Consider the following 13,468-nt stretch of genomic DNA (forward strand, 5'->3'; position numbering starts at 1 on the left):
GCATTACATAAAAGCTGGTAGTTTCAGTAGCACCACACCATGGGAATAAGAACTGTGTTGAAATGACACGTAAAACTAACAACATACTAATCCTACTAATACCCCTAAACTCTAACCTATCCCATTAGTAATATTTAAGACAGCTCAGTCCATAGAACTGTGGTGCAAAATATTGCAGCAGGATACTGGTACAAGCCAGCTTATTTTAAAAGAGAATAAACGTGCAGAATGAAAGTTGCTTTCTTGTAAGGAAGAAGGGAACTGAAGAATGTGGAACCCGTTATATACTCGAAGTAAATTCATTGTTCATTTTCAGAACAGGAAACAGCAGAGAGAAATGTAACACTTTTCATTTGTTGCTGCTCTGCATCACTGTCAAAGGTGCAGGCTGATCACATGCTCTCTGGAACTTTCTAGTGGGTTGGTTACTGAACAATGGTAGGTGGTTTTGATTTACACATGATATCACTGTGAAAGACGGTCATTCCTTACACTTTCTGTAGGCCAACATACATTTGTGGGCAGATTACAGAGAGAGGATTTAAAAAGGGCTGTCTATCAAACAGGGTCACTTGGTCACTCTCTCTCGGGCTCTCTTGCTCTGGGTCAGTGTGTGGCATTTGCTGAGAGTGTCTGCACAGGCTGGTTCCGCTGAGTTCATCCATGCTGCGAGGGGAGAGAAGCAGATAAAGAAATGTTCTGTGCAAAGCACTCAACAGCTGAGCAGGAGTCCTGACTTTGCTGCACAGGCGGGGGGCGGGCGGGGCACACAGAACCAAGCATTATATTGGTAAGTGAGGTGCAAGGTGAATTAATGTAATAAATAATATTTTACAGGCAATTACAGTCTGAAGAATTTTAGCTTAATTAACAAACGTGGCTAGTTCATTTTCAGGTGCGGCACAGAGCAATTGCTATATTTCAAGGGCTTTTGATTAATGCATTTTACAGACCGTTGCAGCCTAGAAAAGTGCATTCACATTCTTAAACGTCTATTTTTCACGTGTTTTCACCGTTCATGTAATAAGCTTCAGATGCAACAGAAGGTTTTTAAGCTGCCAAGATTATGACAAATGTCAAGTTCAGTTATAGCATTGTTCTGGCCATCTATTGCAAAGAAGAGTGTATTGTGGGCTAGGCATTTGCAAATGAAAGGTATTTGTGGCCATTTCATTTTCATTTTTGAATCACAGGAAATGTCAAGTGAAAACCCAGTACTTTGCACACATTCTAATTCCTTATAAAGCACAAGAAAAAACGAAGTAAGCCAGCCTTGGTCTGTTTTATATGTGTCCTAATTACTTGTGATAGCATACAGGCAAATGTGAAGCAGGTGGTAATTGCATTTTACCGAAGGTGGTATTTTCATTTTACTGCATGTGGTAAAATGCAAAACCAAACTGGTCACTGTGAATGGGCTCATATAATAAGGGGCTGGTTATATGAATGACAGTATTCAGGTAACCTAGTAAGTGTATTCTGACATACTGCCAAAGTGGTTTTGTATATAAAATACCACATAATAATGAAATTGTGCTCTAGTGCGCATCAGGTCCAGTGGTTGGCTTACCGTTTATGAACCCGATACAAGAATAATACCAGGTAGTCCTATATATTTGAGGCTCACCAAAATACCACGAAATACCCAAACACACGTAGGGGTTAGAAAGCTATTTGGCTGTGGCAGTTTCATTAGGATGTGTTCTTCTCTAGCTAGGTTATCTCACACAGAAATGCAAGAAAGGAAATATGGGTTTGTGTGGGTGCTGGGATAAACCCCTGGAAATGGTGGTCCATTTACTCCTGTTGTGAAAATGTGCTACATACTGGCAATGTAAGTGGTTGCTTTTTCCCTTTGTACAAGATCAACAAAATGTTTTACTGTAGAGATGTTTTGGCTATTTGTGCCTCAATCTCTGAGATTAGTAATGTAAATGCAGTTTCCCCCTTCCGCTAATCGGTGGGATGAGCGAGAAATAAACCACAGAAACTGTGACCGCCCCAATTTATGTTGAGCCATTGGTTGCAAAACCGAGTCTAGGCGTTGATGCATGTGGATAGCTGCAGTCTTTTATTATGACTATGTTCATGAATTTTCTATTCTGGAAAAATGACCAGTGTAGGTTTTATTAATGTTTCATGGTTTTAACCTTTCTGTTTTATTTACTTGTGATTGATTTTTGCAACTTCGTTTGAATGTATATTTTGCCCCATGCTAATTGCCTTGTGCTAAACAATAAACTTGATAATGATTAACCCTTTATTAAGTACATTCCCTTACTTCCTACCACCAATATATAGTTGCCTGTTTTGAACGTGACCACTTCTAGATGCTGGCACAGCTGTGTTCACTTGTTTGCCTTCTGCGCCTTACCAGGCAGTGGCTGTTTAAGACTCTTCGAGTGACATCCAGTCGCATAAGATAACGTTATTTTGCTAGACTCCTAGCAGTAGTTTCTACTGTAGCAAGGCACTCTTAGACCCTCTGTGTGGGGCAGCGCTAAACAAAAAGTCTAATGATAAATAGAAAGATAACACAGATCAAGGAGCAAACCAACCCGTGACTAGATATTCAACCAGCTAAATTGGAGTAAGGAGGCTCGGCCTCATATGCAGGCCATCACTGCCAGAAAGAACCCCTTCCCAGCAGTAATGTGCTGCCTTTGCCCAGGGCACTGGCAATGGGCTGTGAAGTATTCTTCCTGGTCTTACAGTAAGTAATCATGAAGCAGGAGCCACTCCAGACCAGGTACGTAGTTCCCATCCTCGTCGCCAAAAGAATTATTCTTCCTGGTCTTCAGGTATGTAATCATGAAGCAGGAACCACTCCAGACCAGGAATGTAGAAAAGGAATGCTTCTTTATTATGTCTTAGTTATAGGTAAGGGGCAGATATGGAGCGAGGTAAAAGTGCATCCTTCTGGTTCCTGTATCTCTCCAATAGTATCCCAACAGTCACTTAGATAACTCTCATCACATAACCATTCCACATGAATTATACCATTCTAACATTCCATGCAGCCTCTCAGCTGACATAATACAAACATACTAATGCAGAATAATACAGGCGGCAGCTCAGGTAGGGACAAGAGACCAAAGCGGGGGTTCTACAGAAGCTGTCACGCTTAGCTTTTCCAAAGGGCAGACTGCCCCATGTCACAGTACAACATTCTCAGTACACGGGCACCCTATTGGCTCTCCATGAAGCACAATGCACCAATCGCAAAAAGTCTCGTTGCTCTTACTAAATCACAGACTGAGGTAGCATTCAGGAAATCATAGCTTTTGAAAAAAGGATTTACTTGTCGATGTTCAAACCTTCTCCACTAAAATGAAGGTTAAATGGTGTCTGTCCATAACAGACTTTTACGAGGTCAATGAACGAGGCCCTAAATTCCGGAATGTTCGTGTTCTCCCACACCTCCATACCTTTGGTGTCGTAATGGGTGCTACGGCCCCTCTCCAAAGATAATAGGGGACTTTGTCTGGAGAAAGAAAATAGTCTTTCACAGAGCTGTTAAATGGCCTGTGACTCGCCAGCAAAAAAAAACCTCTTCAGGCCACAAACCATGCCAGGAAACCCGGGAGCAGGGCAGACTGCTTACTAAAGTGATGATCCCTTTGCATCAGTGGTCTTCAAACTTTTTTGGCCGGGGCCCTCCTGAGCAAAATTTGGGCGGGTCGGGACCCCCCAGAAATGCCAAATGGACAGTATGTATTGCGTGCCGTCACCTGCTCCCATCACAGTCGCTGGGCTCCCTCATCCCACTCCTACCCAGTCCCTGGTTTCTCCCCACCCCATCACACATCCTGGGCTCTCCCTACTCTGCTCCCACCACTATCCCATGGTTCCCGCCCATTGTGCTCCCACCATAGTCCCTGGGTTCCCCCATCCCGTTCCCAACACAGCCTGAGGGCCAGTGGCGGCTGGTGATTTTTTTAAGTGGAGGGGCATAACTATTTCCCCCAAAAATGCCATAGCGACCGAGCATAGTGAGGGAACCCAAACCAATAAAGGGGGGTTCGGGGGGGGTTTCCCCCTGTGAATTTTTGTTAAATAATGGATTGAAATGTTGCATTGTAGAGCATACTTTTAACAAAAAAAATGGGTAAATAACCAATCAGTTTGCAAATGGTGCTGGGGGGCCCAGGGGGCAGGCATGACATTTTTTACTGGACATCTATAATAGATGTCCAATAAAAAGATACCATCCCTGTCTCCTGGGCCCCACTGGGCCTAACACAATCAACATGATTATGTGTGTATGCAAGGCGCTTCACATTCATACAGCAATCACTTTATCATTCACACGAGCATCACCATACACTCACTCATAACATAAGCATACACGCATCCATACACATGTTTAAATAAAAACAATGAACATAAACATACCTTCTGCATTGGCCTGCGTGTGGGTGCTGAAATGCCCTGCTCCAGGCTGCTCTGTCCGTATGTGTGAGGAGGCGCAGGAGCTCCCCCTCGGACATACAGACATGCAGTGCCCCAGCCAGCATTTGCAATGAGCTATGCAATGCTGGTGAAGCAAAACACCCCAGCACTTGCATGGCTCAGTGAGCATGTGCGGCTGGGGAACTAAATTGAACTGTCAAAGGGAAACAGTGTTTCCCTTTGACAGTTCAGCCAGCCCAGGAGCACTCCATCAGCTGGAAAAAGCAGCTGAGGGAGTGCTCACTGTTTCAATGGGCTGGCTCCTTAGCTCCTCCATAATGGGTGAGGGGCCACTGGGTGGACGTCCCCTCACCATTATGGATGAGCTGCCAGGCTCGGACTGGCCTATAGGGCAATGCCTGTACCAAAAATGTAAAATGCTAGTGTGGGCCAGTCAAAATGGGTCACCATTTTGGACAATGTGGATCAGGTTTATGAGTTACTTAACTATGCAGTTAGTAAGTAATTTTGACCATTGTTGCTGAATATATCACAATTTACTTACATTTTAACACAAAGCACCCCCTTGGGTACTATTGAAACAGTGGGCCTCATTACCACCCTGGTGGTAGCTGTGCCGGTAAAACCGGCACGGCTGCCGCCGGAGTTGTATCCGGGTCCGCCACCCGTGAATGGGCAATTACCAGGTCATGCCGAGTTAGGCAGACCTGATAATTGCCCTTTCGCGGGTGCCAGTACCGGTAGATCCCCATTCCCATCTGAGTCCGATAGGGCTCAATGGGAATGGGGAGCTTGGATGCACCGGCACCGTTAATAATGGTGCTGGTGCATCCGACGAGCTGTGCTCACGGGTACCGCATGGCCTGCCAGGTCAGACCTGGCCGGCTGTCAGGCACCCACGAGCACAACTCGTACTATGGCGGTACGGTAGCAACGGTGCCGGTAGCTTACTAGCACCGTTGTTACCGTACCGCCATAGTTGTAATGAGGCCCAGTCTGTGACTAAAGGACCACTTTTTCATTGTTGCTTGAGACAGTTTCATGCTTCAACCCGACCATGTGAGCCACCCCTGCCTATTTCTTCCAATCTAAAAAAAAAAAAAAAGATTTTTTTTTAAAAGAAATATTTCTTGCTGAGCTCTCAGGGCCCCCCAGGGATGCACCCGCGGACCCCTGGGGGGTCGCAACCCACAGTTTGAATACCGCTCCTTTACATGCAAAGCAAGCCTTCATCTCTGTATAATGGCTTAACTGAGGTCTGCTTTTGCAAGTGACAGAGCGTTGACCTCCCGTGACCTCCTAAAGCTAGCAGATTTTGCAGCCCAGAAGTGTATAGCCTTGCTGGCACATCTCCCAACAATAAAAACGACGTAAGTGCTTTGGAGTCAGGCACACAAGTTATTTAGTGGGGCTGAATTGAAAAAATGCAAATGCAAATTTCTAAAAATAAATCTTGCACTGCTATATATGTGTTTACTATTGTGTTAATTATAAGTCCATATAATTGTATTTGCCAAATCACTACATATATTAATTACTAATGTTTCAATTTGTCAAGAAAGTCACTGCTAGTGAAGACACGGTTTGCCCAAGATCACAAGGCACTCCAATACAATTCCATCGCATCTAATTACCTATTGAAGGATTACTCGAAAGTACAATGCAGTACACACTTTAGCTGAGGGATGCAAATAAAATGAAGTACTTGTCTGTCAAACTAATCAAAAATCACAACTAATTGTCACCCCTATGGGGGCAAATATACTTATCTATGCTGTTAAGCAGTATTACAAACATTTAAATAAAAAGATAACCATGCGTGTTTCAAATTCTAATGGAATTGTTCTCAATGTGGTGGGATCACAGCGCATTTTGTCCTTTTAGTGAGGTGGTTGAAGCTATACAAATTATGTACATTTTTGGAGTGCGGTCCATGGGAGTGTGAGCAACACATACGTGACTCTCCATCCCACTGTGAAATATTGGCATCTATGCTTTCACAACAACAAAATATCACGAATCACAAACCTTTATTCCTTTCCCACAAATTGCCTACGTAGTATGGAGCATATTTTGCTGCATAATGTGTCATTATTGTTTACAACTAAAAGGTGTACAGACTAGTGCAGTAACTCATTAAACTGCCCCGCATGGGGGCCTGACAAAACTGCCCCCCAGAAAACAGATCGATGGGACATACTCTCCACTATTTCCCTATAGGCCAATGCGAACCTTTTATTTCCCCTTAAACTCGCGTGCTGCCTGCTTTGAATCAGCTGTCAGACAACTGTTACATTTTGGGTTGCTCAATGGAAACACTCAGGTTCCTGGCCCGTAGCCACGCCTGCGTATACCTGGACTCGACAGTCCACTTTCTATGTCTACTGCACTGGATACAATACAAACAGACGAGATGGAGTTCAGGGAGGAGGTAGTCCGTGCAATGCTAGTGAAGGTAAGTACCAGAGCTCCAGTGAACCCTTCGTGGGTTCTTTTTTAACAATCCGCGTGCCATCTTGAGCGTAATCCTTGCTGAGGCATATTCGTAGAGAGTATCCGGCGAAGAACGGTGGGAGGAAAAAACAGACAAGAGGCAAAAGCAGCCCATACCTCTACCGCAACACGCTAGCTCCGCCCACTATCTTACTTCCGAGAAGGGAAGGGGTGTTTGATGAGAGTAGTTCGTCAATTACGAGTTTTTCGCTTCCTTTCTGATTTCGTTTCAATTTTTGCTGTTTCCATTGTAAACGAGTGACTTAAATACCAGAAGGCAGTGGAAATACAGAATTGGTGGACTTCACAATGATTTTATCGAGCTCTCTGTCCCATGTGTCTTACACGCTAAAGTCCATTACCATCTGCTTATTTGCTAGCAATAGTGTGTCACAATGCCAGTTTCTGACCCAGTAACAGTGCCATCCCCTGCTGACCCAAATTGTGCCGAGATCCATTCATGCCAACATGTCCCATTCCATTCGTGCGATGCTAGTCCAGTCCTGATTTTAATTTTACATTCTTGGATTTGTAGTCCTATGCTTACAAGGTGGAACCAGGACTACAGGTCCAAGAATGAAAAGTTAAAGTCAGGACTTAGCAAGTATCCACCTAATGGAATGGACCATGTTGGCATGAGTGAACGTCTTCCGATCCTTTATTGACAGATATTACTCTACAGCTGTTGCAACTTTTGATATGAGGGCGTGGGGGGCGAACGACAGTCACAGGATTCCCTTCCCAATATCATTTTTAAAATAATGGGCTTAAATGGCTTTACATCCCATTGTTTGGGGGAAACTGTTTGAAAAGTGCTACATGTTACAATCTGCTCTGTGGACTTAAACATGAAGAACAACACCAATAGATGGATGCAATGTCACCAATAGTAAGAAAGAGCCTTGTACATAATTTTCATGATTCCTGTGCCCACTGTATATGCCAGCACTGCCACTTTAACATACATTCATGATGGTGCCCATATGCCAGCAATGTCATTGTAAAACATGTTCATGATCTCTTGATGCACAATATGCTCCAGCATTGTTTCACGCTGCCTGTGCCAAAATATGAGCTAGCGTTGCCTCTGTAAAATACTTTTGTGATGGAACCTTAGAAAATACTCCAGTGCTCCCACTGTAGTGTGTAGGTGCAGATCCCTGCATCTATAATTCTACAATGTAAAGCACTTTTTCATGTTGCCTGCCCAAATATGTCTACATGCCACTGTAAAATACTATCATGGTGGTATAGATCTTAACTCATGGTTTTGACTGGTGTCCCCCACCTTGTAATCACCAGACTCCCCCACCCAAAATAAAATCGGGTGTTTTCACCCAACCGGACGATACAAAACGTTGAGAGCTATGTGGTGGTCTACAATGTGTATGAGCATCACAGGACATGATCATGATGCCTGTACTGAAATATATGCCAGCAGTGCCATGGTAAAACACTAAGGCTGATGCGCATAATATAAGGCAGCACTACCATATTAAAGGGGAAGTTCACAACACCTGTGCTCTCTGTTGATGGCAGTAAACGATTTCTGTGCTGTATTCAATTGTTTCACAATGGTGTCCGTCATTGTCCTGATTTTTATGGGATATTTCCTGCATCCAACAACCAATCTGTCCAAGACGGGGAACGTTTCTGGCTTGGCTTGTCCTCAACAAGATCAAAATCTTCCCAACATTTGGAATTGTTGATATTTGAAGTGTGATGTAGCAATGCACCTGGGTTCTGTGAATGGAGCATCTACTTAACACATTGCTTTGTGTCAGGATTGCATTAACATGGCAGCAATTAGAAGTAGATAGCTTAGATGCTTCAGCCAGCGGGCTATTGGAATGGACTGGGTTCCCTAAGAAGTGTGGATGGTGAGTGATAAGAAATGGGAGGAGTGTTTAATCCAGCACTTGTGTGAAATAATGACTACAGTTTTAAAACCGAAGGTAGATTTATTTAGGAATTTTTTTGCATTATGCTACTGTAATTTTCAATTCACGATGGTAAAATACAGTTATAACCATTCACTTTTTGCTCAACATGTTTCTTTAGCAAAACAAAAGGTGATGGTTAGACGGTTTCAAATTAATATCAGCGTCTGGCACCACTCAGGGCAACCTCCAAACAATCGTTCTTTAGACTGCTAAGCCATTACAGAAAGAGGAAATACTATATGCGGATCAGGCTTGGTCCCACCCCAAAAGGAGCAGTCCAGCCCGAACTGCAAGCCTACATCCCTTCTGCACGAGACCACAGGCATCCCAGACATGTTTCCTCCTCATTGGGTGTCATCAGTGGGGAGTAAGCCTAGCAGGTTCGGGACCCACATCTAGGCATTACCAACATGTTTCTAAATCAATTTATATTTTGTTGGGTTAGTTCATTATGCGATTTGTGTACTTTTCAAGGTATTGATATGCGAGTTATTTACGCTCATAAAACCAAAATCTTATCAATTATTTATATGAACTAGTGTTTGGAAGAGATGTGGCCGAGTGTTTAAATTGCAGACTGGACCTAAATCCCGTTTCCACTACTTAACCAATGTATTTGATCCTGGCCATATAATATAATCTCTCTGTGTTTTATCTTGATTGACTGGAAGTAATTTAGTTCACAGCTTATGCTCTTATAAACTCAAGAAAACACAAAAGCTTCACTCATTATTTACTAAACTATCGATTTGCTCCATGTAAAATAATAGTGACCTTTCCTATATTTCAATCCATAAAGACTGGTCTGTTGGCTTATTCGAAGCAACTGCTTATAATGGTACTTCCCATGAGTATTAAAGACTGGTGGCACTCCTTGTAATGTCCTTTCCTGTGAAGTCACTTCTGATGTCAATACATATGCAGATGAGGCGGTTTGCTTGCCTTTTGTCGTACAGGTCCTTGGACAAGGCAAGATTGGCCCTCGGGAGAAATCTATTAGGTCAGTGCCCTGCATGCTTAGTGGTCCTACAGTTTTTTAATGCTGTTAAAAAAATACATTTGCCACAAAAATGTTACCAACAAAGTCAATACAGTGGGGCAAAATGAGTCACAAATAAAATTATGCCTTGTCGACTACCGTGCAGCACAGCCTGCGCCTGATGCACCCATCCTCATCTGAAGTGTCCGGCAAATCCATTTTGTAAAGTTGGCCACCCTAGCCTAAGCTGCAGCTTTCAACCACGACAAAAACACACATATTGGGGCCCACATTACACAAGCGGACTCCCTCCCACACTAGCAATCATTGAAACTCTTCTACGTGTTCTCCCGCTCTCTCTCTCTCTCCCTCTCCCTCTCCTTTTGCTAGGATCCATCCCCCAGGAAGGATTGGGTGTCACAGATGGCCTTAATAATCCGCACAAACTAGAAATACTTCAAGATGTTTTATTTGCAACAGCTTCAGATGAGTTGACTGTTAAGAGTGTGATGTGTAGATTGTTCAATATATCGCACCAGGCTTGAAAGCAGGGGAAAGGGATAGATATCGGACGCCCCTCTTTTGTCTCCCATGGGCTTTGACCTCCCAAGCCTAGGTGCCCCTTAAAACCAGGTTCGCCCAACTAGCAATTGTTAACCCCTACATTCTATGCTATGTTAGGTGAGGGCCTTCAGGGTTCTCCTACGTATTCATATCCCCAGTGTTTTCAACAGATATTATGGTTGTCTTCTGCCAGTTGCAGACACCTCAGTCAGTCTCTCTCTCCTCGCTCCGTTCAGGAATATGGTGCCCTACTCGCCCTCCCACACCTAGGGATATATTGGTCTGCTCACTCACGCAATTTACCAAGTACAGTCCCCCTCACTCTTCTGACCCGCCGTAGCTCTCCTCACACCCCTCTCTACTGTCCTTACTCTCTTGCAGCACCCACTCCTTTGCACTTCACCTACTACCCTCACTCCCCTACATGTGTTTCCCACTCTTCCCTCACTCTCACAAACACTCACTTACAGCTTCAGTCTCACAAACTGGCACCACTCTCCCTCACAATTACATCACATGCACTATGCTCCGTTTCTGCCACCAACTACTCGGCTCTCCCATTCTGGCATTAACACCGCAGGCCTCCACCTGGCCCCTCAGTCCACCTCCTGACCTCACCTCTGCAACCCGCACTCTGCCTTCCTTTCAAACCTATTCTATACTGATCACTTCCTGATTCAACCCCCCACCCCCATGTCCATTGGACCTAGCGCTCACCTGACTGTGGGCCAAGCTGTGCCTGCCTTTCACACAGCTGAAAAGCTTTGCTTTTAAAAACAGTGCAAATTAATCTCCGTACCTTGGATTATTAAATTAATAATGTTCTTCATCAAGCCCATTAAATGCCATTTTGTTGAATATATGTTCCTTTATTTTTAATTGAAAACATTTTCTGATCAGTCTTAATTCAATATAAAAATATTAAACAATTAATTTGCAGCCCTAAATCAAGATGGCTTCTGTTATACACATTAAAACTGAATCTACTACTATTGATCTTCTAAGAAGTGCTTAGCTACCGGCATTGTAAGTAATTGTCTGGCACATCGCTTCTTTCAGGTTGCAAACTGGTACATTCAGTCTGCAGCGACATTTCTTCTTATCTTCCATTCAGTGCGAATTTTGGAACTACAATTTGGTCCTGATGAAAGTGTTCTTAATCCGAACATGCTGAAACATTATTATACTCTGACCAAGACACTAGAGAGCAAGAACCTAGACCTAGATCACATTGGGGTGTAGAATGTTCATAATCTTTAGAGGACCTCTAGTGAATCTAGAATCTATACAATCCCAAAAGGACTCTCAGTATTTCAAAACCACTTTGTTCAATAAAGTTCTTTAACGGAATAACTTAAAAACAATTGTACTGCATATTAATTGTCATTTTTTTAAATAATGTGTGTTTGTGTATAAATAGATATATAGCATGAAAATTAATATACAGATGATTAAGTGATCTTTTTTTAATTGAATCAGTGATGTATGAGGGGAAGATCAATTAGTGTTAATTGACCTCATTAAAATGATTAAATTATGGTTTGGAAAGGCATTAAGACTATTTTCCAGCAGTAGGAACATGTTTGCTGTTCCCGAGTTTTTTGCTGCCATATGGGATCCCCACTTTGTTATATATAGTGTTATTGGACCCCAACAATATTTCTTTTAGAAGTGCACCATTAGGGCGCAATGTGAACTGTATTCAGAAAATGTGTCTGTGCTAGAAGAGCCCAGTATTCGAGCCTCACCCAGCAATACCCTACCGGTGCTAGAGAATGCTAGAAGCAGTGCCTTGCCAGTGATGCTGGGTCGAAGTGGTGTGAATTTCCAGTAGACGTGCACTATAGTTGTATAGGACAGTAGTGTTAGTCTTCTCCAGAAGTACACTGTCGATTCTGTAGGACCACTGAAGTTTGTGTTTCCTAGAGCAGTGGCTGATTTAATAGAAAATAGCAGCCTGACCCTCCTCCCTGTAGCATTGCTGGGGCTCGAATGGGTGATGGGGATCTAAATCACTGACTCGGCACTGCTGGATGAAGCTCACACTGTTTTTTTCTCTGTGTCCTATATTACTGAAGATGCTTCCTCCTATTTGGGTTAAGGATGTATTTATTGAAGAATATCTCTCCTTTGGGAAGCTTTTCTACACATTGGGAAATTATGTAAATGGCAAGCGAAAAGTACACAAACCTACTGTTGACATTTTCACAATGCGTTTCCATTAATTAGAACTTTGTTTATGGCTGCAGACAAATGAACCTGTGATTGCATTTTCTTTTGCATTATATTTCACAATACTGGTTTTAAATGATTTGAAATGCAGATTATTGTTATAAGTCTTGAGAAGTATTTGCTGCAGAATTGCAGTCTGCTGGCCTGCGTTTGGAATCGAACAGTGACCCACCACCCACTAAAAGGTATTGGACCTGTTGGCTATGTTTGAGGGTCACACGGGAAAACTGCACATTTTGTAACTAAAGTGTGCGTCGGGCCTCCCACCCCCATTTGTTGGTCTCCAAAGACCAATCCCTAGTCAGCCTAATGCAGCTGTGGAAGAGAGTAATCCATGCCAACTGTGCTGGCATTTGAAATTCTGATGTTTAAAAGTATTCAAAGAATTCACAGGGCTATCTTACTGGGACAAAACATATGTTGGACTAAGGGGGTCTTTGAAACAAGAAAGGATAGGTATGTTTGCTATGAGTCATAGATCCGATATCCAGGTGGCCCACAAGAATTGTTTCCGCCCCAGATTTCTAGCTTGCTCTCAACCCCCTGCAATGCTGAAGAAGCCAGCTATGGTGCATAGTTGTATGAATCACTGCAAATACACGTGAAGTGGCCTGCCCGATGTGATCCTTTATCTTGAGTGCCTGACCCTATCCTGACGCTTAGCATCATAGTACAGGCATTTGGACCAGTATGTAAGCCACAACGGTGATTTGGGCGACTTCAACCCTTTTCTCTTACTGGCCTGACTCCTCTGTTGATTCACTTGCAGCTGGCTGTCACTTTCTCTGCCTGCCTTTGCTAAAACCTGTCTTGCCATGCACTTCCTCTCCAGGCATTGCAGTAA

The 13,468-nt window shown here is 43.3% G+C and overlaps 1 protein-coding gene across 2 annotated transcripts in view; it reads left to right on the top strand.

Annotated features, from left to right (window-relative positions):
• The first annotated feature begins 6,763 nt into the window (after positions 1-6,763).
• Positions 6,764-13,468, top strand: part of UEVLD (UEV and lactate/malate dehyrogenase domains) — a 573,150-nt gene continuing 566,445 nt past the window's right edge. For both annotated transcript variants that reach the window (XM_069623794.1, XM_069623795.1), the window contains exon 1: positions 6,764-6,868. In XM_069623794.1, coding sequence (XP_069479895.1) covers positions 6,791-6,868 — 78 coding nt within the window. In that variant the 5' untranslated portion in view covers positions 6,764-6,790. The remainder of the gene's footprint in view (positions 6,869-13,468) is intronic.

This window comes from Ambystoma mexicanum, chromosome 11, assembly GCF_040938575.1.
Source record: "Ambystoma mexicanum isolate Mex_15411 chromosome 11, UKY_AmexF1_1, whole genome shotgun sequence".
Classification (NCBI taxonomy): Eukaryota; Metazoa; Chordata; class Amphibia; order Caudata; family Ambystomatidae; genus Ambystoma; species Ambystoma mexicanum.